The sequence below is a fragment of the Thermobia domestica genome, chromosome 15 (genome assembly GCF_964235325.1).
Source record: "Thermobia domestica chromosome 15, izTheDome1.hap1.1, whole genome shotgun sequence".
In the NCBI taxonomy this organism is placed as follows: domain Eukaryota; kingdom Metazoa; phylum Arthropoda; class Insecta; order Zygentoma; family Lepismatidae; genus Thermobia; species Thermobia domestica.
Window position 1 is genome coordinate 23715183 of NC_137468.1, and position 27079 is coordinate 23742261.

At 36.1% G+C, this 27079-nt stretch overlaps 1 protein-coding gene across 1 annotated transcript in view; it reads right to left on the reverse strand.

Annotated features, from left to right (window-relative positions):
- The window catches only part of LOC145672118 (uncharacterized), a 51692-nt gene that overhangs the window by 21134 nt on the left and 3479 nt on the right, over window positions 1–27079 (reverse strand). The window contains exons 3-6 of the mRNA XM_081741396.1: window positions 18875–19554; window positions 11160–11302; window positions 6295–6471; window positions 3830–3921 (exon numbers count right to left, since the gene is read on the reverse strand). Of these exons, the coding sequence (XP_081597522.1) occupies window positions 3830–3921; window positions 6295–6471; window positions 11160–11302; window positions 18875–19554 (1092 nt within the window). The remainder of the gene's footprint in view (window positions 1–3829; window positions 3922–6294; window positions 6472–11159; window positions 11303–18874; window positions 19555–27079) is intronic.

Below are 27079 nucleotides of genomic sequence, written 5' to 3' on the forward strand. Positions count from 1 at the left end.
AAACTAAAATATTTCATTTTATTTCAGCAGCGAGGTTATATGAGACGTGGACATACTGAAAACGTGGAACCCGAACCACATGAACTCCCACCGGGAATCGAACGCCGGATCTTCCACGCCAAAGGCGGGTACGCTAACCGCTTAGCCACGGGGGAACTCGTTACTTTGATTAAAATGTGTTTTCTAAGGGGGATTTGGTCGCCAACATTTTTAGGAAAAAATGAGTTTCTCACGATGTTGTAATAAAATTATAAATAATATTTTTGGCATTGAATTTAAAGTTGTAACACTTTTGCAGTAATTCTCAAGTTGTATTGCTATAGCATTGAGTCTAAGGTGTAATATTTTGCATTCCGTATTTTGATTCATTTAGGCTGTAATTTGCATTTGTGATGTATTTTCACACTTATTAATAGTAATTTTATTTAGTCTAATTGGTATGTATATTTTGTATCTGAATTGCATTTTTGTGTGCTACATCTGTTAATTGTAATTTGCATTAGATTAAAAGTGTAACTTCCTGTGATTTTTTAAAGTTAAATTTGTTAACAGCAGTATGCTTGTAATCTAAAATTGGAGTTATACCTTTTAAATTCATTTTATGTAATGCATTTAGTGTGATAATACAATTTCAGTTTTTAACTTCCCCCTCTCCACGTTGTAAAAATATAAGTGAGTCACTGAATCGTTCAAATGAATCGATTCATTTTAGTGAGCGAACTATTGAGCGGCGATCTCAGAGGTGAATCGGTTTGCCCATCACTAACTCCCGTTGTGGTTCAAAAAGTACGTTTCTTGAGTCGGTATGGAAAGCCACCGTCTCTAAGAACAATAACAAGGGTAGTACGACGTACCGCTGCAACCGCAAATCAAATAATTGCACAACATTTATGTCTCGTAAAGAAGCATTAGGCTCGAATTCATGTTCTTCGTCCCTCGCGTGGAGAGGAAAACTAAAAATCGAAGCTGTACGAACCCCATCATGTAGAGTAGTGGTTCTCAACCTAATTCCTATCACGACCCCCATTTTATCATATCCTCTTGCCAGCAACCCCCCTATAATTTCTGGTTTGTCATAAGCTTGTGTGGGATATTTAATATACCTGTTGCGGAGATCTCACGATATCCATCAATTTCTATAATAGTAGAGTCCATTTCGTATATATAGTGAATACAGTGATTTCCTTAAAAGCGAATGGATTAAAACCAAATTTGGTCAGTTCATTCATATTACAAACATCAAATCCGATCCGTCATACTGTTTTGAAATGAAGGCCGTTTGAAAATTTTAAAACTTCATAACGCCTTTAATTTTGGATTATATGATTAAAAAAATAAAGTGATTTCTAATTTTGGTTTAGAAAACTTGGTCAGTTGTTAAGAAAGTTATTAAGTAATTTAATTGACTTGATAATGTGCGTCACGAAGATTGAATTGGACATTGCCGCACTAGTGAAATCACACCATGCCCAGGTATCTCATTAGCTTTCAATTTTAATTGTATTTCAATATAAGGGTTTTGTTGCATTTGTATTTTTCTGGTATTTCAATATGCAGTTCTCATTAGTTTCATATCGTATCTCTTTCATTTAAATTAATTTTTAAACAACTCTGCACCTATTGAAAATGTTTAGTAGGTCTTAACAGTATGTATAAAAGTAAAAATATGCCTATCAGAACAAAATTCAAAATAATATTTAAAGATATTTTCCGGTATCTCTTACGCATATCTTCGCGACTCCCAGGTTGAGAAACGCTGATGTAGAGCATAGGTGAAAGCTTATATAGTGGTTCTGGGCGAGGCACGAGATATACGTATCTGTTTGAATGTAATTCAAGGATATACTGAGCAGTGAAGTTATAACTAGTATGAAAAGAGGGAGATAACGGAAATATTAAAGAAAAGAAAAGGCATGACGCAAGTTGAGTTTGCCATAGATAAGATCATAAGAAATGAACCAAGGAACGGGGAAGTGAAGTTATCAAATGAATTAAAAAAATGAAAATTACGAACTTTGGGATATCATTTTGAAATTACCGAAATGCAAATCTCAGGATAATATAAGATCTCGTAGCGGTGGATAAGGAGACTGATCGCTAAATAATAACGACGGATTTAAAGAATAGAAGACTGGACTCTCTTCACCTTCCACAGACTATCTTCTAACACTTTATAAACCAGTAAAAAACAAGACAACGAGAAAGGCAAATCTCTAATAAACCTTCAAATGTTTTCGTTAGAGTTTTCCCTAAACGTGCACACCTTTTGATATTTACTATATGTTCCATTGTTCAAACGGTGATGAGGTATCACAATACCAAAGTATACTATCCGCGTCATGCGCCTTACTGCAAAATTCGTAAGTTTCCTTAAGAAAATTTCCCTCGACTGTCACAAAATTTTCCCTTTTCTTATCAATTTTTTCCCTAATTTGTTGAGAGTCCAATTCGTATTACAGAAGTTATGTGATAAGATTAACTGGAAGTGCAAAATACATTTTTGTTCATTTGCTTTCTACTCCTACTATTCTTGCTTTTTCCTTCACTTCTATTTATTTATTTATTTATTTATTTTTACAAAAAATACAAATACAATCAGTCACACACACTATTGCTATTGTATTAGTTGTATTGTAATGGTTTATTTATGAAGAACACAGAAAAAATTAAGCATTTATATTGCTCAATCAATCAGCGCCAGAATTTCTCTCGATTTTCACGTTTTATCGAAAAAATCCTTTTTCCCTTTCTACTAAATTTATTGATGAAATTTCCCTAAATTAGGGAAATTTCCCTCAAACTACGAACACTGCTTACTACCTACAGCAGAGCCGAAAGTTTCTACGCTTGTTCCCAAGACAATATGCAAGATTCACATTTATGAAAAACTTCCATGCCAAACTAAAATCCTCCCCCCCCCAAAAAAAAAAAATAAAGTTTCGTTTCCTTTGCGTAGTGTGTAGTTCAATATTTCTCTGTCTTAATGCTTCCTCAGACAGTTTGAGGTCTTCGTTTGAATAACTTTTTATCAGGCAAGAGATGATACACTATTCATAATTAAGCAAGAGGAATTTAAGAATCCGAAAAAAAAAAAAATTGGTAAAGTTTACATTAGTTGAAACAAATGTTATAACTGTTGAAACTCCCTTAGTTTCATTATTCATCCTTCAATTCCCTTAAGCTTCAAATAATGGATTGTCACATAACGTTGAGAAGTAATCCCTGTCCAATATTTAATTTAATTTGATTTGATTTTTCACATTAGCGTCCCTTTCAGCAGTAAGGCTATATGAGACGTTGACCTATAGCTTAACGTGGAATCTGAACCATATGAACTCACACTGCGACCTCGTCCAATGAGGTAGCCTCGTCTATAATTCAGCTCTTTACAATGCTTTGTCTACTTTTAGTTTACTTTAATGCTGGGAACATCATATCATTCAAATCTCAGTAGATCTCTTGGAAAATCAAAATTCTAATAACTTATCCCTTGTATAGTAATTTGTTTGTACTTGTAAAAACTATTATATCCGTATTGACACGTACAGACTTATTTTTTAAAAGCCTACTCATTCGTTAATTTTAAAAAGCAATAGTTTTGCTATAGTACTTAGGAAATTTTAGTAAAATACTTTGGCTAGAAATAGATATCTTAATTGACAACACAGCGTCATTTTTAATTTTATTTTGCTTTTTAAGTTTTTTATAAAGCAGCCGAAATTCATGGATAAAATTACAGATCCTTTCAAGGAAATATGGATGGCCGGAATTTTTTGAATAAGACTATACTTATTATCTATTCATCTTCTTGCTATTACATTCCTGTTACCTGCTTCGTAAGTGTTTGTGTCCTTTCTGCAGGTGATGAAGTAATTTCTCCGAAACTTGAATTATTTCAATCAATCGTTTCCTCATTGATCCCTGTAAAAGGAAAGATAACGTTATTCGCCTACTACAAATTCGTAGCAGGAAATATACTTATATATTACTTCATATTTTAATACTATTTGACACACATAATGTTTTGTAATATTTGTTCCATGAATCGATAGTTGTCGTATTAGTATTTGAGTAATATTGTACAAATACTGTAGTTTGTTGAAACCTAAAAGTCTTGTTTCAGAATTCGATTAATTTCTAGTTGAGAATAATATCAAGTATAAAGCTGTAAGAGGATCTCATTGGTTTTCATCCCAAAATTGCTATGGTGATGCTGAGACATTTCGAAATGTAAGTTTGAACTTGAACGTGTCAGGTAAAAGGAGTAATACAGATGTGTTACATGCCACTTACGATATTCATGCAAAGCAATCAGAATGCATATTGTAAGGTTTCATACCCTCACGTGTAGCACCTATAATAAACACATGCTTCGATCACGAACACTTGTTATTGTGTTCAGAACATAAAGACCAGCAGACGATGGAAGACGGGTACGAAGAAGGAACGGAAGAAAACCGAAGATAGCCGATCTCCCCTCAAGGACCTCTTCTTCATTAGGACGTCTATAAAAGAAGACTGCAAGAAGACGGAGGCATCAGTCTACAGCTGATCAATAACCTATCAACACCCTTCTACTTGGGCCGCAATGAGCTATGGAGAGTTCCATTAAAACCTTATCTCTAGAGGCTGCAATCAACAAAGGAGTTCCTGTCATAACCTAAGACTAACTGAACCTTTATTCCGAAGCCATTACTGTGTGTGACGAGGACTCATTGAACTCTGAAAACATTTAGGAATTTACAAAAAAAACTTTGTAAAACTGTTATAGAGATTTATTTTATAAATAAACAAGTGAATTACTTTATGTCCCAACAACCGAAAAAAAAACATTGCAATATATACCACAGATCTTGCTATTTTTTCTCACATTACTCTCAGTAATTCCAAATAATGTACGACAGTTTGATATAATAATCGATTAATGAGTCATATGGGGAAACTATGAGACACAGCTACGACGATAAACAATGATCAATGAAATGATACACAGTATATGAATACTGGTAATGAATTGAAATAATATAAAATGATTTAAGGAAATGAGTTAATGAATTGATTCTTATAGATAGACATGGAACTCTGCGAATTAGTGTCTTTTTATGTCCGAGGGTTGATCAAAATTTCATTCGATATTCAATTGCTGAATGTTTAATTTTCTAAAATGATCGTGATTGACAAGTCAAGAGGAATAAAGGAGAGGTCTAATCTATTTAACGTTGCATATGCAAAGCATAATCTACTTTATATGGTATATATATGTTCTGCCCAATCGTCAGTGACAGAGATCTCTAGAAAAATCTAATTTTTGAGGAACATTTTCTTACGATTCTTTAAATATCAGTCTGTTTTAGCATTAATTATATATCTGATCAACCAAGGAATCTTCGTAGTGCTACCGTCCCCTAACATTTCCCATTTTCCGCCGAAACGTTCTGTGTTCACTGTTGCCAAGTCTTCCTTTTGCCTACTTTGGACCTACCTTGAAATGAGATCATATCTAAGAACTCTGTTGAAAGCATGTATGGTAATTATACGCTGTAGAAAATCTCTTGGACACCCATTGCACATTGATGAATTATGTATTTTTGGATTGATTTTGATGTAAGGATTATCTCATAGTTTGTCGATGTAGTTCATTAACACCATTCCGATTTCATTAACACTATTATGAAATCTGTGACACGCTTTATTTTTGATAAATTATTGTCAACTCTGAGACACCTTCCGACAAATTATTGTTCTCTTATAACTCCTTTTTTATGTTTTCACGAAGTTTTGCAGTTAGATGGAAGCCTGCTAGTGATCAACAGATATCAATTAATGTCCCTACGATAGAAGATACTCTGCTTTCAAGTCTCAAACAGCCAGATTCTTCACAGTTCCTAAAGTCTTCACAAATTTTTCTTATATTTTTTATAAATTATTATTTAGCTTCTGCAAAGGGTACAACTTTTGAAAGCAGCCCATCTAAAACTTACAAAATGCTATTAGAAAAATTAAGAGTGGTTTCCAAGAAATTTTACAGTCGAGAAATATGAGTCTGATGGTATTGTGGCTATGTGAAACACATTCTCAAATTTCTGATAAATATAAGGTCCTGAAATTAGTTATCTTTGTTGTCTTTGAGTCACTTACTTAAAAGGAAAAGTAGTGGTTGTCAAAGAGAGGATTTTACTATTGGTTTTACTACTTCATAAGCAAGAGATACAGAAAATACAGTTTATATTAGTTTATCAAGAGTATAGCTTTAACATAGTATTAACAATTTAAAAAAATATAAATATTACATACTGAGGAATTTTTTGCGGAGAGAAGTTCTGTAACGTTAACTTTCACAATTGTCAACCACTTGGTTAGTTTTATTCTTCGTGCAGTGGAAATTTGGTGATCGCTTCCCTGTAACCATTCCAGAACTTCATCTTGCACTGCTTGCAATTTGTTCATTATATTCTGCAACACTTCCCTCAGCTGTTAAAATAAAATTGAGTTAATTAACTAAAATCACAGTTTGGCCATGATATTAAAATGCTAAATAAGTAACATTTAATGTATAAAATTAAATAAAATTAAATCTTACACTCTAAGTCCCACAATCAGTGTTTCTTTCAGACATGTTTTTGAGGAGTGCTGCTTTCCCGGAGCTCTGTGAGAATCCCCCGAAGGAGACCAAAATAATACGTCTATAATATAATAATAAATAGAATAGTATCATGTGAAAATAATATTGCCTCTCCGAATATTATGAGTGCCCCCCGGAACATATTTTCTGAAAGGAACACTGCCCACAATTACGCCCTTTAGGCTAAGGGAGATGGGTGATTAAGGCAAGTGAATCATAATAAAAGAAATGGTAGAATGATAATATTGGAGGAAACGAGAGTAGCCCGAGAAAACCCACGGATATGATGTTGGTACCACAAACTTACTTGGGCGGAGTCGAACCAAGGACCTTACGCATCCGAGATAAGCACTCTACTACTAAGCCACCGTGCCCCTCATATTTAATGTATAGTAGTCTTCGATTAAGATTTAGATGCTAAGAAGCAACTTCAATTTCAGAATCCTTATAAAACTTTCACTATGAGGTACTCCTCTAATTTTTTATAAAATTTCTAAAGTTATATTTACATAACGCGATTTCTGACGATCGCAAGCGATTTGTCCTTGCTATCCGGATTCATCAAATCACATGAAATTTAGCACCAAAAAAGAACCACAAGCAATAGAGACCTAGGCGTTCCTAGCAGGCCCATATCCAGGGGGGTCTAGCCCCTCCTAAAATTTTCACGGTGGGCTTACAAGTGAATTATGGTGATGAACTATAATGTGGTTGGATCGGGCCCCCCCAAACTTCGACCGGGCCCCCCTAAATTTTTGGCCTGGCTACGGGCCTGCCTCCTAGTGTATTAGAAAGGAACTGTAAATACAAACAAACCAAATGGCGGCACAAACTTCTAGATGTGAAAATATATCCATACTTTAAGAGAAATATCTATGGTTCTGCATGGTAACTAGGGAGAGTCATTTAGAAGGTGGAAGACGGGGCAATTTCCCCCCTGAATTTGAGTATGTATATCAATAATGTAACTTATGCAGTGTACTGCTGGGGTAGGCATATGTGTTAATATTAAGTATAGCAGAAAGTCGTAAGTTTAATATAGAAGGTTGGAAATTGTTTGTTTGTGTACATGAGTAATGTCGCCTAGATTATTGGTGAAATCGTTAAATTCTGGTTCCCTCTGCATTGTTCCGAAGACCTTCATACATAGGTATAACTATAGGTTGTGCCAAATGTGTCTGTGCACATCTAATAAACTGCTTTGATTCTATTTCTCCTCCAATTGTCATGCATTCTAAAATTTTGTCATCCGAAATTTTTAAATTCATTGAATTAATTTTTATTGTTTTTAATACGCTTAAAACTCAATAAAATGAGCATATGAGAATGTTATAGTGAGAGAGAGGTTTTAATAACTTTAGTACACTCCTATATGAAAAGTTCTCCTTTAATAATCTTTCTCCATATCCATATAAAGTATTTTGATTTAATAACCCTTATGAACAACTATATGAATAGTTTTGCTTGAATAACCTTTGTGCATATCTATATGATAAGTTTTGCTTTATGGACAGGGAGCTAGCACATGAAAAATCACGCCATAAGGTATAAATTGTTTCACCTCCATGTCTGTGCGGGTCGGCCGAAACGTAAGAAAAACTTTGTCTTGCGTGCCAAACCGGGGGATTTTGGCTACAGTGAGACCCCGAAATTTTGAAAAAGGGACAAAATTTACGTCATAAGGTACAAGAAAAAACTTAACGGGGTTTGGTGCGGAAGGATGCCCAAAACTAAAAACAGATACAAGAAAATAAGGTACAAGAAAAAAATTATTTCGCCAGTTTATTATTTTCCATGTGCCAATCACCAAAACACTTCGTAAAACAACATGATTGGGGCCAAATCCCCTTAAAACAGGATTTTTTTAAAAATTGGCTAAAAATTACGTTATATGGTACAAGAAAAAAAAACTTAACTGGGTTTGGTGCGGAAGGATGCCCGAAACTAAAAGCTGGTCTGTAAGACAAGATTTTCGGGGGCTTTAGTCCCATAAGACAAAAATTCAAAATTCGAAAAAGGGCCAAAATTTATGTCATAAGGTACAAGGAAATTTCTTTCGCCATGTAGTTTCTTTCCATGTACCTATCACCAAAATACTTCGCTAGTAAAAAAAAATGGGTTCCAAATTCCCTTAATACAATATTTTTTAAAAAAAGGCTAAAAATTACGTCACATGGTACAAGGAAAAACTTAACGAGGTTTGGTGCGGAAGGATCATATCAGAGTCTACATGTTCATATATACTATGTGAAAGTGGAGTTCTTGCACAAACTTCTGTCAAAGGGATCGTTTCTGACAGATATTTCAATACATCCAAACTTCTCCATTCTCTTTTTGCAGTAGCATTACAAATTCAATATATCAAACATTTCCTCAATCGCTCTAATACAGAGATTCCACCTGGATTTGTGGTCTATTTGATGAATATCTATCATGATAGAGATTTTTATGCAGCAAATAAATACCCAGAAGAAATTAAAGAATTTCTTGCTGAATATGAAGTATTCTGCAATGCTACACGCACAGGTGAGCATGGCTGTACAGCACAATTTTGGTTCATGTACATAGATTACGTAAATCTATTCCTTAAAATGTCAAGATTTGTAAGAATGAATGATGTAGACCTCTTTACTTTCTGTTTGCCAATGATGACAAATCTCTTTATCACAAACTATTCAAATTATGCTCGATTGATGGTTAAATATGAAGAAAACTTGAAAAACATCGATGAGAAGTATCCTAAGTTGAAGGCTCAGCTTCAAAACTGTGGACTGTCGGTTAAACGCTCAAACATATCCTTTGTTGGTGCTCCACTTGATCAAACCTTAGAACAAACCGTAAACAGAGACTCAGCAAGCAGACTGACAGGGATTTCAGCGATGACAAATCAACCTTTGGCTCATTTGAGTTTCACTGTGAGCAGAAGTATGAGATCAGAAATTGTTACTATCTGAAAGAGATGGCAGAATTAAACATTATAGTGAACTCAGAAAACTAGAATTCTTCGAGACAATTCAGATCTCCAGGCAGTATGCCATGCAATTGAGGGATCAGCTAACCCATTTACCATCGCACTTTAGGATGATGTACTTTACAATATTAGAACAGGTAAAGCAGCAAGTGATAAAACAAAAGAATATCTCCTGGGAACAATAGATCGAGGAAATCAGTTGGGCTATAGAATTATATCTTGTGTTATTAATTGTAGTTCTTTTTCTTGAGTAACGTGAATTATCCACACAGATCTGAAATTACTTTTTGACTTAAGATTTATGTATATGCACTTTATGTATAAAATCATAAATCATTTTGTCTCTACTTAAGAGCATTAGTTTGTTTACTTCCTTCTGCACTGAATATTGCCAATAGATACGTAATATTTTTAAGAAGTCATATTATTTATAAGTACAATATGTTTTGTCCTTACAAACACACAGTAAATATAATCATCGCAAACTTCTCTCTACACACTCTCTGATATCAAAAGTGACTTACTGATAATTTGTCAGTATTATAAGGACAATTTTGGTAAAGGCAAGGGTAAACTGATATTGTACAATATAGAGCCAAAGTATACGTGCCCATGAGATAACGCGAAATACGGAAGGCACGAGTAGAAATGATGAATATGACTTCGCAACCTGTCACCAGTTCTTATTTACATTTCAATATCCTTCGACACCAAACCCCGTTAAGTTTTTTTCTTGTACCTTATAACGTAATTTTTTACCTTTTTTTCAAAAAATCTTGTATTAAGGGAATTTGGCCTCCATTTTTTCGACTAACGAACTGTTTTGTTGATAGGTACATGGAAAGAAACAACACGGCGAAAGAAATTTTCTTGTACCTTATGAAGTAAATTTTAGCCCTTTTTCGAATTTTGAATCTTGTCTTATGGAGCAAAAGGTCCCGAAAATCTTGTCTTACGAACCAGTTTTTAGTTTTGGGCATCCTTCCGCACCAAATCCCGTTAAGTTTTTCCTTGTACCATATGACGTAAATTTTAGCACTATTTAAAAGAAATTTGTCTTAAGGGGATTTGGCCCCAATTATTTTGTCTTACGAAGTGTTTTGGTGATTGGCACATGGAAAGGAACAAAATGGCGAAATAAATTTTCTTGTACCTTATGACGTAAATTTTGGCCCTGTTTCGAATTTTGTCTTATGGGGCTAAAGTCCCTGAAAATCTTGTCTTACGGACCAGTTTTTAGTTTTGGGCATCCTACCGCACCAAATCCCGTTAAGTTTTTTCTTGTACCTTATGACGTAAATTTTGGCCCTTTTTCAAAATTTCGGGGGCTCACTGTAGCCTAAAGCACCGGTTTGGCGCGCAGGACAAAGTTTTTCTTACGTTTCCGGCCGACCCGCACCAGATATGGGGGTGAAACATTAGTAATCTCTGTGCACATCCCTATGAAACGTTCTGGTTACATCTAATCTCTCAGGAGTGTACAAAATGAAGTTGTAGCTCGGTTTTCGAGAGGGAAACACATGTTCATAAGGACATATACCTTAAATTTTAAATAAACTACTATACCTTTTCGCGTTGAGTATTATGTCCTGATACTGTCCCACTGCTCATTTCTTTATAAGACAATCTATTGCGTTGACGTTTATTTCTGCTTTCTGATGTATCAGTATGCTCCTGCTCTACAACCCTACTAACTGTATTTCTTCGTCCTGAAATACAAAGAAATAAATGCAATTTTCAATAATTTGTTTTATATATATAAGAAAACTTCGAAATGAATGGTACAGTTAATATTGTCTCGGAATTAACAAGGTCATCTAATGTTAAGACGTAAAGCCTTACATGGAAATTCGTCTAGAATTTATGCTCTACTGGTGTAAAATTATTATAACACTTAATATACTTGAGAGCGGCACTATACAGATATAGTAGAGCTTTCTCGTGGCTTAACGGTTTGTCCGTTAGTGCAGGAGGCTGAGTTCGATTCAAGCAATATATATAAAGCTGTTGTAAATGATCTTCCCGATTTCAAAGTTTAAAAACTCACCTTCATTTGTTTACAATGGCATGCAACTTATCAGGGAGGGGTGAAAGTGGATCTGAAAAGGTACGGGGACGCATGACGCCACGCCGTCCCCCGTGCCTATCTTTGCTCATTGTAATTTTTTTAGAAATTAGAGGGATATTTTCTGGAAGTGGGGAGACGACGTCCTCCTGCGTTCCCCTAACTTTTACCCCTGCAACTTATGTTAAATGAAAGATAAACTATTTTTAAAAAAAATACATATGTGTTATGTTCTACGTCAAAGATCTCAATATGAATCCCTTTTGTAATTCGGCATCGGCACACATTAATCCGATAGTCTAATTCTTGCCACACTCTTTCTAACATCTCAGAGTTCATAGATGAAACTGCTTTCACAATGCACGATGATCAGGTAAATTTTTAGGTAGGGGTGGATGATACATTTGGTTTTTAACGAAATCCCACAAAAAAGTCACACGGGTTCGGCCAAGAAATGCGAACCTGATCTTTACGACTAGCTCGTCTTATCCATTGATTTGGTGCTACCTTCTGTTGAGTTCTATCCTGACATCACGATGTCAATGTGAGGGTGACCCATACTCCTATAAAATAAATTTTCCATATTCTCATATCTGCGGGAAAAAGATATGTCTGCAGCATGTGAAGGTAGGAAAGATCGTTTACAGTGTCCTCTCTGAAACACACAGATCCATACACTTTTTTACGGGTGAGTGCACAAAACACGTTCACCTTGGGGGAATAATAGATAATGTTCTTCATAGCCATGAAGATTTTCCAAAGACAAGATCTTCGTATTTTGTTTGTTTACTTTCCCCAAAAACTGGAAGGTAGCCTCATCACTAGGGCCCGAAAGTTGAGAAAATTCTTTTTTACGAGTGCCCGAAGACGAGGCTTAACATATGTTCATTTTGGGTCACTGTAGCCCAGTAAATGGTGGATTTTATTTGTCTTTTTATGTCTTTTTTTGCCTTTTTCGGCGTTTTTTTTGTTTATTGGTCTTTTTAAAGCTTTTCATAGGTCTTAACGTCTTTTTTTTTTTTTTTTTTTTTTTTTTTTTTTTTTTTTTTTTTTTTGCACTTCATCTTTCCACAATAAATTTCTGGCCATTAACTCGAATGGCCAACCTCTTAAAAATTTTTTCTTTAGTAAAGAAAATTCCAATGATAAGACATTCTTCAACGATAAGACCAGATCTGCAACAATCACAAGTCAGATGAGGAGGCGTAACAATGTCCTTCAGCAAGGGGGTGGTGAGGGTGGAGAAAGTTTTCTTATTTGAGTTTGTACTTCAGTTTGTGGAAGAAGGACAGACCATTAGGCTACCAGAAGCTTGTATTTCTTGAGCATTATATTCATTAAATATGTAATTCTAATTAAATTGAATCTTATTTTTTAGTAATTTTTTCCAATTTTTAGGTTCTTTTTCAGATATTTTTTGGTCTTTTTATAAATTCTTTTTAGGTATTTTTTTTTAGATCTTCAAGTTCCGAGCCCTACTCATCACTAAACATAACTCGCATAACTTTTCACATCGTAACTCAGAACTCACGTTTCTTAACCTTGACATTAGGTTTAAGAACCTGCAACAATTTTCATCGGTATGGGTGAAATTTCAAACGTTTTCGCAGAATATTCCATACTGTTGTTTGCTTCAAGTTTAATTTCTTGCTTGTATGAACTGTTTGTTTTTTATGATCTGGCTACAGTCGCACGCACAGGATCAACGATCAAGTGTTTCCTCATCAACTTCCGGCCGTTCTGTTTAATTTTTCTTGCAGATCTAGATAGACCAACTTTCTTTAAGTTGTCTGTACCGCTTCCGAATTGTGTGCTTACTTGATGGATCTAACCCGAACTTCGACCTGAAATTTCGTTGAACACTAACAACAGACTGTTTTACGTGAAACTGGAGAACACAAAATACACTCCTGTCTTTGTTTTCTTGCTGTTTTAATTTACTGTCGCCCTAACGGCGTAGTGCATAACTAAACATCAGCTATGATAGCCAATAAAATGTGTTGAGTTTCTCTTTCAATTTAGCATAAGTTGCATGCCATTGTGAATAAATAAATATGAGCTATTACTGCAATATAAATATATAAGCTGGGTGAGAGTGCTCGAAAAATATGGAAGAGGTCGTTTTATGTCAAAAAGGGTAACTTAATACATATTCTGTAGTTTTTTTCATTTTATGCCTAATGTATAAACAACCCATTTTGGTGGTGGTAAGCCAACTCTTTACTGCATATAAAAAATAAATCCATGGAACATAAGAGCTAAATGCAAGTAATCTTCCAGGGCGAATTTTGAATCTCTGGGAAAATCCCCTGTATTTATAACTCTACGAAACTATTTGCCTTATGTTTCAGTCTCGATACCGACAAGAGAAATTAAACTTCAAACAAATGAAACACATAGCAAAAATAACATTTAGGTCCAATGCAAGACTAACTCTACTACTTTCTACTCTCTTGCCAATAGAACGTATGTAACCTATTCATACGTTCTATTGGCAAGAGAGTTGAGAGTAGCTGAAATCTAATACGTAAAATATAGAATCAAACTATTCATACTCCGAAGTTGGTCTCAAGTATGTTCTGAAAGCTAATTAACCATCCCCTTACACGATTTAATGCCATAAATTACATAGATTATTGCATATATTAATATAGCATGCATATATAACATGATTTTAAGTCATTTTTTTGTTTAATGTCCCACGATTATGCACTGCAGCTCAGCGGTGCAAATCTGTCTTCAACATTGGGGGGGTGGGCAGGTAAGACCGTTCATTTTATTTATTATTATTATTATTATTATTATTATTATTATTATTATTATTATTTTTTTTTTTTTTTGGGGGGGGGGGCGATGTTCAAAATATTTATGAAGTTGAAGAACAATGCTGTGGAGGATCAGGGGAGCTGATTTGTCTTCAACATTAGGAGATGGGCAGAATTGAGGGTTATTCTTGGGGGATGAGACTCATATTACGGTAGATGAATCTGATTTCTGAGGTAAACCTGTTGGATATTAAATATCAAGCGATGTCTCCCCAAGAAACACATTTCAAATCGGATTATTGGGGAGGGGACAATTCCCCCAGTTCCAAGATTGAGTGGGACATATCCCCCTCTTCCCCCCGGGATTTGCGCCAGTGCTGCTGCTAACTGAGATGAAACAATCATATTGGAGACAAAACTCAAAAATGGAGTTCATATTGGAGACAAAAATGGAGTTCGTATTTTGATGACAGGTTTACTTTTTCATTTAAACAGTGGCGGGTCTTGAGGTAAGTGACTTCGGTAAAAAGTTAAATTTCATTGCTCCAAACTAAGGGATATTATATACAAGAGTTAGAACGGTATGTAAGGTTTCTTGGCTTATCTAGAAGCATTCAATTTGAAACTTTTAAAGATGTGATTGTCTTGAAGATCTGTCACTAAATCTAACAAGGGAACCTTCCGAAAATGATAGCTGCAGTGAAAGGTGTGGCCTATGCCAATTGAAAGAGCTGTAACAGAGATGAGCATTCCCAAAAAATTAGCTGCCCATAGCAATAGGCTCAAGAAATATAAGGGGTGGAAGTTCGGGAAACAGCAAGGCTGGACAAGGGGGAAAAGTGCAAATTCCACGAAAAAAAGGGGGCACGGCAAAATACAATGCTGACAAGTGATGTATAGAAAGGGACTTGCCACAATATGGAACAAATGAAGGCCGCCAGTGGGGTTAACAGTGTTGCCAACTGCAATGAAAAGTACATGTTTGCAAAGAGCACTATATGAAGTGAATGCAATATTCAGTGTCAACCTGTCATGTAGAACATAAGATATGGCGTGTCTAATCAGTGGTACAATCTAACAAAAGAAAATAGAAAAAACAGAAGTACGAAAAATACGGAAAAAACGGAGTTGGCCATAATGCGCCACATTTGATCAGGGCTGTACATATTAGAATGAACAAAACAGGAAGCACCGAATATGCAGGAAACCGACGTACCTAGAGTCGAAAAGAAAAACGAGTTCCAAAGTTGGCAACACTGGCCATGGACATCCAGACAAGTCTAATATAGTTAGGCCACTCGCTTCAGAAAAAGAAAATTCCGGCAACAGGCATCACTCGGAATGCATCAATGTTAAAGTGATTGAGGCAATGTCAAGTCGGGGAACATGAAATGGTTGGGTTGAGCCAACAACCGATAATAGAAGTAAACATTGTGTCATGGTTGGGTCGTATGTGGGAATATGCAGGGTGTCCCACCAAACTTTGTGACCTGAAAGATTTGAGAAACGAACAAAAATGTGACGGATCCAGTTGGGCAGGAATGTACCATTGTCAGGGGGTGATAAAAGTCTGTGAGAAGCAAGTGCCCCCAGGATCCCCAACATAGGGCCCCAGAAGCCAACTTCAAATTTTCAAATGGAAACAGGGACCGAGTGTTACCTTTCTCGATTGATCATGGAATGTGCAACAACATATATAGGAAACATTCGTTATATGAAACATGTTTTTCAAACTGGCCGCCACAAATATGTGCTGCCTTAACATGGCATCGAATAATGTGATCTCAAATTGCTGCGAAGCAAAAAGAGATTTTGCAAATCCAATTGCACAGGAATGTACTCATGTCGAGGGCCAAGAGAACTTTGTAAGAAGCAAGTCCCCCAGGGCCCCCATCATAAGGCTCAAGGGTCAACCGCAACATTTCAAATGGGAACAGGGGCGGATGATATTTCTCTGGATAGATACAACACCGTCTATAAAAAAAAAAAAAAAAAAAAATTTGCTATATGAAGCACGGGTTTCAAAATGGACGCCAAAAATGCACGTTGTTCTTGTCACCCAGCAGATATTTTTGGCGGCCATTTTGAAATCCCATATAGTAAATATTTCTGATATGCGTTGTTGCATATTCCAAGATTTATCGAAAGAAATATAACTCTACCGATGGTGCTATTTGAAATTTTTAAGTTGGCCCCTGGGACCCTATGATGGGGCACTTGCGTCTCACAAAAGTTTGTCGCCCGCTGACATGGGTACATTCCTGAACAACTCGATGTGTCACATTTTTTTCGCTTTGAAACTATTTCAGTCGCAGAGTTAGGTGGGATACTCTAGATATAACATATAGGCGGTGATAGTACTGCAGACAGCAACACACAGCAGATCAAGCCTTTGATTATATTTGCTTTCTACAGGTGTGGATATGTGATAGAAAGACCACCAAAGGTTCCGACACCTCTAGAGTACTGTTTCGAGACATTCACTGGCAATCATTGTACCATGTGTGACGGATTGACAGTATTCCGCTGTGCTCACTGCAAATGTATCTTCTGTTTGGACCATAGTCTCATCGAACAATTGCACGTACAATGTGGACGAGCATGTACAAATGATGCGAAGGCTAATGCCTGTTGCCGGAATTTCCTTTTTGTGAAGCGAGTGGCCTAACTATATTAGAATTGTCTGGATTTTTATGGCCAGTGCTGCCAACTTTGGAACTCGTTTTTCTTTTCGACTCTAGGTACGTCGGTTTCCTGCATAGTTGGTGCTTTCTTGCTTTGTTCATTCTAATATGCACAGCTCGTGATTAAATGTGGCGCATTACGGCCAACTTCGTCTTTTCCATATTTTTCGTACTTCTGTTTTTTCTATTTTCTTTTGTTAGATTGTACCACTGATTATACACGTCATATCTTATGTTCTACATGACAGATTGACACTGAATATTGCACTCACTTCATATAGTGCTCTTTGCAAAACATGTACTTTTCATTGCAGTTGGCAACACTGTTAACCCCACTGGCGGCCTTCATTTGTTCCATGTTGTGGCAAGTCTCTTTCTACATCACTTGTCAGCATTGTATTTTGCCGTGCCCCCCCTTTTTTGTGGAATTTGCACTTTTCCCCCTTGTCCAGCCAGCCTTGCTGTTTCCCGAACTTCCACCCTTTATATTTCTTGAACCTATGGGCAGCTAATTTTTTGGGAATGCTCATCTCTGTTACAGCTCTTTCAATTGGCATAGGTCACATCTTTCACTGCAACTATCATTTTCGGAAGGTTCCCTTGTAAGTTAACACTTTCGACCCTAATCCTGAGTAGGACTTGGAATAACTTACTAATGCAAACGGAAGAAGCCAGAACATAGCTCAGTAATATTGTAGCAATTCTAACCAAACAATACCAACAAATGAATTGTACTTATCTTAAGACATAATATCTAAACATTTATTTTCCATATACAGGACCCGACAAAAACATCTCCCTATTTTGGAGAGGGTCCTGTGCGAGTTGTGGCGGGAATACGGTGGCGGAGGGAATATCGATTGATAGCGGTATATATACCATTATCAGTAGTCGGAATGGCGTGGCGCGGTGAACATCGTGCGTTTTCTTGTGGAGGAGTATATTCGGTGTGGGGGTTCTGTGATTACTACCCCACGGGCATTTAGCAATCGGTTCGGACTTGGCCGACATGATTCTGTACCGGATAGAAAAACTAATCAATTTTGGGTATTAAATTTTGGTGCAACAGGTTCTGGACTGACAAAAAAAAAAAAAAAAAAACTCCTGGAAGACTTCGGACTGTAACAACGCTGGAAAATGTGACTCGTGTCCACCCAGCAATCTCCGATTTTTTCTCAGTGAAGAACCTGTTGCTCTAAAGCTTGGTACCCAACCTTGAATACTTTTCTATCCGGAACAGAATCATGTCGGCCAAGTCCGAACCGAATGCGAAATGCCCACGGTGTAGTAATCTCAGAACCACTATTCTGAATATACTTAACAAAAAACGCACGATGCTCACCTCGCCATGCCATTCCTACTACCGAAAATCACATGTATATCGATCAATAGATACTCCCTCCGCCACCGTATCTCCAGCACAACTCACACCGCGCCCTTTCCAAATACGGGAGGTGTTTTTGCCGGACCCTGTACTTCACATGCCCACATTCTTTCCTGCTACTTTGACACATATGTTTTAAAATGCACTAAACTGGTAGGCAGCTGGAATTTGTTATATAAGCCTAGGAGCGAACGAAACTGTTAACGAATTTATGTGTGTGCAGTAAAGGTAGATTCAATATGGCTTCTGATAAAATTTATACTTTATCAAAGTTAAATTTTTTTTGGTACAATCTTTCCAGTGATTATTTCGTATTGATGTTAATGATAATGGCAACTTCACACTTTGTGAATTCACCGTTGATAATTTATGTATATACGTACCTCTAAGCTTCACAGTAGCCACATTGCGTTCACTGGGTTTTGAGACTATCTGCCGGGTCTTTGGTCTTCGTCTGCCCTTCTTTCTTCTTCTTCTAACTTGCCTTGTGTCTTTTGATACATTTAAACTTTCATTAAGAACTTCAGTGCTTATATCAGCATCTGCACTATTATTTACCAGTTTGTTTTGAATGTCACTCACTGTAACATTACTCTTACCCATTTCGTCATTTTGTGATTCTACTTCAGGAAAACTTGTACTAATATTAATATCATTTGTATTGGAGGATATATTTAGCATCATCTGTAAGTCGGTTAATAACTGATTGTCAACAACAACAGACGAAAAGGTATCATACGTTTCCTGTGTTGACATGAAGATGGAATCAGTAGCTTGACACGTTTCTGCCGATTGTGAGTTAGGAACTACTTCCGTATCATCTATAGGAAAGTAATCTGCAAATAAATCTGGTGTAAGCTGAGTGTTCTCTTTAGATTCCATATTCTCATCCGCTTGTAATGCTTGACTCATCTTGTCCATAGGACTAAAAAGAGTAGCGTCGGAGTCATACGTCTCATCGTCGAAAATAGCCTGTTGAGTTGTTTCTTCACTATTATCTATTGACATCTTCCAGCTGAGTTTCGGTATGACCGGAGAACGAGGCATAGTAGCATCAGATAACCTAGAAATGAAAGACTTAAATTAATTGTCAACCAAATCCACAGTCAACAGTACTAAGTGAAGCACAGCCCCACAGTAAATTATCCCTATCTCTGTAAATTATGCTAAACACTATAGTACTCGCGCCGAGTCGTGAAGATTGACCTAGATCTACCGATTTCACCACCCAATAGAACGCGAGGGTATGTTCCGGTCGTCAACCCCCACCCATCAAATTTTGTCAGTGTCGTCTCTCGCGCTACACGGAAAACATCTCCCGAGAGTACAGTGTTGTCGGATTGGCGTCAAGTTCCGTTTTGTTAATTCTTTTTTGTTGCGGTATATTTGCGTTGTTACTATTCGTGTTATTGTTACCGCTTTAGAATAGTTGTTACAGTGGTTATTGTTGTGCAGTGTTGTTATTATTGGTAATTTTTAAATGCCTTTTTTATATACTCATTTACTATGTCATCAAAGTTTGGCAACATTGTTGGAGAATTTCAGCTGTTTGACTTTTCCCCAAATGTGCGCTCGGGAAGCGGCTCCACGAATTGTGCCGAAGTTTTCCGATGTGTTAGAGTTCAAGCAAAATATTTCTATGATTGGTTTAGAGCCCAAGCTTCACGACTCGGCGCGAGTACTTTAGCATGAAGATGAGAAATTTATTTTTATATACAAAACAAGACGTGAAACATAGTAACGAAGAATCGAGATTAGATGTACATTCATGTCCAAAATGATTGTCGCATACCTATAACTGTCTTCTTGTAAGAATATAATGTGATAATGATGTTGCAGGGCATTTTTAATACTGATACTACGTGTATAATCGGAAAATGTATATTTGTGGTAAATTTCATAGGAAAAGAATTATAAATATGAAAATTAGAATGAGTAAAACAAAATATTGCTAAATGGACAAGAAAGTTTTATTTTCGTTTTATTGTTCTTATTTACTGCTCTTTTAACATGAAATTTACCACATACATGTCTTTGCCGATTATAAACATACAGTACTAACATTATAAGAAATACCGGGCGAATTCGTTATCAAATTATATTCCTACAACAACATATTTATAGACATGCGACAATAATTTTGGATATGAGTGTACATGTTTAAATTCTCGATGAGACTAGAAACATGGTAATTCTAGTCTCGTGGGCAACGCTAGTTACATTGAAGTTTTAGATTTAAAACACTATTTTTAATGTTATATAATTAAATAATTTAAAAATTATAAATTGATATACACTGTAGGAGAATTTATCAAAGTTTAAAGATACACAAGAAAGTGCACGATAAATATATTCCAATCACAAAAGAAAATCGAAAAAGTCTTTGTACTTTTTTTTTTTCGAATATCTAACACATTTTACCTCAAAATTGAAATATAGGTTAAATAAGTAGAAGCTTTGCTTTGTTATAATTAAATACAGAGCGTTCAAAAAGTCTCTATACACCTGGATCGTTGCAAGTCTCATGTTTGGAGGCTCATGGGGGACATTTCCAACATTTGCTGTGAAAATGTGTGTGTATATGCTACGCCCTGTACATAGTGCTTTTATGCCATAAAATATAATAAATTTTGAGTAAAATAATTTTCTCGTTGCTTTGAATATGTGACAATTCAGGTGTATAGTGACTTTTTGAACGCTTATAAACTAATTACGTGCTGAGCAAAACTATATATTTTCATTAAGATTCAAACTAGATGTCTGATGAAGCCAAAGACTTAGTTGGCGAAACTGTAACACATGTTGAATTTTAATGAAAATATATAGTTTTGCTCAGCAAATAATTAGTTTATATGAAATATAGGGTATACTAAATGTGATTTATATATATATATATATATATATATATATATATATATATATATATATATATATATATATATATATATATATATATATATATATATATATATATATATATTGGATAATTTTGTTAGAAACAAAGTAATAAGCTCACATAGAATTTGATTTAATCTTTACAATACTGTCCTTGGCTAGCAATACACTTATCTCAATGTTGAATTCATGATCGGAAGTCTTTCTGGAAAGCTTTCGGAAGGGCGTTCAGCTGCTCTGTCGTAGCGCTTGCAATGTCAGGAATGGTGTGAAAACGTTTTCCTTTAAAAAAATAAAATGAAATTTTTGAATTTTACGTCCCACGGTTATGCCGGTTAGGCTAAAGGAGACGGTGATGATGAGAGATGAATGAAATGGTGCACGGTTTTAATTTTTGGGAAGAGCTACAAGTTGCATGGTGATATATCTGGAAAGCATAGCGAATTTGAACACAGAATTTCGGTCCAAAACTCGCGGATCAAAAGGAATGTGTAGCACGGTGTGTTTTCATGGTGAAGAATGAAGCAATTTGCCCATTTAATAGGCGGTTAAAATGCTTTTCACGGATCCGTACGAGATGTTTTGTTCTTCGGAAAGCAATCAAATAGTAATTCGTCTGTTTGAACAAATCATTTGTGCCACTGTTTGCACGTTTTCATCTGTTTTTGATTTCGAAGGACGTTTCAATCATTGTTCATTTTCAATTGACTCTTTGCTGCTTTTGAATCGTTCATATTACTTGTAAAAGTCTTCAATGCCACCGTTTCATCGGCATACACTGATTTTGACATTTCGTGAGCTTCTTTGGCACTTTTTGTTTGCTGTTGAGAACAAAATTTAATGTTGGTGTGCGACAGACACTCTTAACATGTCCTCACTCTTCTACCTTTGGAAGCCAAGTACAACTCGTTCAAACTCGATATTGACTGTACCAAAGGTTTACGCTACCGGACTAACTAGTTGAAATGCATACAACATTGAAAGATGGCACTGTGCAACTATATTCACCATACTTTTTGATCATACCTTGTACGAGGAATGAATCAAGGCGCACGACAGTGCTCCAGCCAATTTCTCTGGTTGAAGGACGCAGTGAATATATTACACGAAGGAATTTAACATTTTGCGAAAGTCCATAACTTTGCTTCCATTGAAGATGGTGCAACGAAAATTAGTTCCGTCATTAACCTTTACCAGGTCATGTCTATTTAGTATAAAGTTTCACTGGAACCGTTTAGGAGACAGAGGGTCATGAAATCCTGAGAAAGCCTAAAATTTTGGGACTCACTCGTAAAAAATATAGGACACTTTTTGCAGAGTCAAAATTTGAAATTGGCACATGCGTAGGATTTGTTTTACAAATAAAGAAAAAAATCTGAAAACTGAAAATTTCCCTTTAAGAAAGAAAATTAGGGAACAATGCCAAAATTCCATCATTGCACTCAAAGCCTAAAGGATACCTTCTATACATATACAAACTTTAAATTTCGCACAAAAGTATGGTTTGTGGTACAAGTAAAGGGAAAAAATTGGAAAACTAGAAATTTACCCCTCTAAGGGGAAAAATGAGGGGGCAATGCCAAAATTACATCAATGGACTCAAAAGCTATTGGCTACTCCGTTTCCACTAGAAACTAGAATATTGGCTCAAGTGTGGGGTTTGTGATACAAGTAAAGGGAAAATCCAGAGCCTGGAAATCTCTTCCTCCACGGGAGAAAATTAGGGGACAAGGTCAAAATTAAATTACTCAACTCAAAATCTATGGGATATTTCTTGTACACATAGAACTTTGAAATTTGACACAAATGTAGTATTTGTAATACAACTAAAGGGACAAATCCGAAAACTGGAAATTTCCCCCTCCAAGAGGAAAAATCAGGAGCCAGGGGAAAGTTATATTTTAACCTACTGTTACGTCATTTGATTCAAAACCTATGGGATACTTTCAGTAGCCGTGGATACTTGAAATTTGGAACAAACATAGAATGGGTGACACAAATAAAGGGAAAATCCGAAAACTTTAAATTTCTACATCCAAGGGATAAGTGCAAAAATTACATTATAGTTACGTTACTTGATTCAAAACCTAGGATTTTTATAGGGTACTTCCTACAGACATGGGTACTTAAAATTTGACACAAACGTAGGATTTGTGGTAAAACTAAGGGAAAATCCGAAAACTGTGAATTTTCCTCTTCATGGAGAAAAAAATATCAGGAAAGAGTACAATTAAAAGCATTGATTTAACATGGGACATAAATATTTTTCATTATATATACACCTCGCGCTTGTGAAGCTACAGGGTGATTTAAAAAAAAACACGAGTTTTATTTGGGTCTAGAATTTCTAACTGAAGTCCGATTTTCATACGATTTGTGCCAAATGATCAAGGAAGGATAGGAGATTTGTGGGACTATGTTTACTGGTTTGAATTCATTCGGGGTAATATCGACCACACCTCATGAAAAACAGCAAATATTCGCCAGTGTACCTTACAACTGGAATAAGAAGCGATGCGGTGTGGAGATTCAAACTTCTTCGTTAGATGGCAACCTCGCCAAAGTCAATAAGAAACAGGAAACTGGGCTGTTGTAATGGGAACTCTGCTGTACAGTTGTGTGCTACTGTGTGAGTATATGATCATGACACAGTGATAATAATGTACTCTTTGCAACAACATCAGTTTATCGTTAAAAGTTTTTGCAGAAGGAATCTGTTATTGCTACGCAAAGGTCGTTTAGAAATAGATTTGTCTCATGTTCTGCCCCAGACAGAAACATAATATGGTCGCTAGTGAATAAATTGGAAGAAACAGGATCGCTTCTGCAGTGGTGCCCACCCCCCCTTATGTCCATGACGCACCCCCCCAAGTGTCTATCCGTAGGTGTTCTTCCATGAAAAAAATCTTCTTTTCGATTAATTTTACCCCCCCCCCATCAAACATATTTATATGGATTTTTAACCCCCCCACAATATTTCAATGACGCAGTTTGCGTCATAGCCCCCCCTTGTGGGCACCCCTGGCTTCTGAGTGAGACAGGGAAGTATCGGACCCCGCAGGCAGGTGTTATGGAACGTGTCAGTTATCGACTAATTCGGTCACCCAACAAATCTCTGCGTCCTCTGTCGCAAGAAAGGGGCTATAGCCAAGCCCGTATCAAGGGGGCCGGGCCCTCCTTAAATTTTTACCGGCCCCATCTAAAATTTTCACGGTAGGTTTGCAAAATGAACTATAATATCGTGATGAACTATAGTATGGTTGGATCGGGCCCCCTTAACTTCTACCGCCCCCCCCCTAATTTTTTCGGCTTGCTACCGGCCTGGCTATAGCTATTCAATATCTGATTTATGGGTGTTGCCACTAACATCTAATTTGTATTCTCACTAACACTTAATTTGTATTCTGCAGTTTCGTTTCAAAAATCCAAAACCTCATTCCAATTGTAGGATACACTGGCGAATATTTGCTGTTTTTCGTGAGGTGTGGTCGATATTGTCCCGGATGAATTTAAATCAGTAAACATAGTCCCACAAATCTCCCATCCTTCCTTGATCATTTGGCACAAACCGCGTGAAAATCCGACATTAGTTAAAAATTCTAGATCCAAAAGAAATCCGTAAGTTAAAAAAAAAAAAAAAAAAAAAAACTGTATTTGTAAAACATGGCAAAATAGCTCAGGATATAACAGTTAAATACGTTAGCACAGCTGAACCGATGAAAGTTCCATGCACATATTAAAGTTATAATCGATATTCTTGCAGATTGTTTGATTATTAATATAATAAAGTGCCCCATGAACTTTATTATATTATGAACTCCTATGGGTACAGTTGCATTAACGTATTTAACCTTTACGTTCAATTGTTGTGCCATTTTTCAAAAAGAAAAAGAAAGAAAAGAAACAAAGAAAGAAGAGAAAAAGGAACATTATACGACTCATCTAATGAAAAGTGTTTATATCAAGGATGTTATAAATAGAGGATCTGCCCATATGTATCTTCATCCTATTAAATCGATGAAGCCAAAAAACAACCGAGCATCGGTACGTCTGATTGGCTACTCTCGTTTCTGCCATCGTCTGATTGGCTACTTTCGTTTCCGCCATGATTGTTGGCTCAAAACATTGCGATCCTATTGGGCGGAATGGGCAGAGTAGGAGTGGCGAAATTGTGACGTATGGTTTCAAGATTTTGTTGAAAGGGCACATCCTCTATTTTATAAGATCCTTGGTTTATATGGTCTATGGTAAATCGAAGCCCTAAAGCGAATAGGAGAGAAGAGGACGCTTTAACCAAGCATCCTTCGTCGGAAGACCAATTAGATTGGGTACATCTTGTGAAGAAATTTCTTCTTATTACTGCTATAGAAGGAAAGATGGAAGGAGAGCGAGGAGTAGGAAGAAGAACACAATTGATCGATGATTTGAAAAATAGAAGAAAATATTGGGAGTTAAAAGAGGAAACTGAAGATCGACAAAAGTGGAATAAACACTTCCAGGTCCAAACTTAAAAAAAAAGTCCCAGAACCTGCTAAGAGGCAGAATACTTCTTCTTCTTCTTCTTCTTCTTCTTCTTATTATTATTATTATTATTATTATTATTATTATTATTATTATTATTATTATTATTATTAATAATAATAATAATAATAATAATAATTTCCATATTAACTACATGCACTGTTCTTTCTCTTATGATCCTTCCTGAATAATGAATATTTTCCTTTCTTCCTAATTCTACTAATTAAAATGTTTTTATATCACAAATAAGCAGTTACAAAATGTTTTACTACACAGTTAATTTAGTCATATCTTACATTATTTTCAACACATTTTTTTTAATGTATCTGTTGTGCGTGTTATTTCTACGCTTTCTGTATGAGAATTTTAGAAATTATTTCGAAATACACTGTATACGAGCAGCTATCATTAATATAAGAGGAAGCCAAATGAAACTCGCCAGAAACAGAGAAAACGAAGCTGTCCTATCAACGTAGGCACGTATTTGATAACAACGCGCTGGTAACACTATGAGCAAGCGCCCTTCCAGAGAAAGAGGGGTGACTAGCGCGCGTACCTTACTATGATGAATTAATAAGTTCGTCAAGTTGGTACACAACAGGACCCACTTTTCCTCGCACTATTGTTGCTGAAAGATTATATGGTTATAAAGAATAGACAAATAAGGGGCGCACCTCGCATGTATCATAATCATTATAATTTATTTTTAACTTTTTTTTTTATTTGTAGGTTAGGGACGTTTTTCCTTCCACGTACGTTATAACATTAGGAACGTGCTCAGTGTGCATATGCGGAGCTATGGAGGGCATTGCCCCCCAACTTTTTGGCAAAAAATAAAAATGCAACCTATAAGATCCTTCAATTCTCATTTGTATTTACCTTGCCCCCCAACAGACAAAATGTCTGCCTCCCAGGAGACAATTCCTAACTCCGCCCATGTCAGTGTGCCTGTACATAATGGCAGGCTTGTATACTTGAGGGAGTGAATTGAAATCGTCAATACCAATGAATATATTAACACGCATATGGTTGTGACAGAAGACCAAAACCAAGAGTCGAGGTCTCGTAACAAATGTTTATTCTCATTCAAGATAACGATAGTTCTCACATAGCCAAGCACGCGCCATTTAGAGATGACCCATACAGCCTACATCCTTGTTCTGTTCCCAATT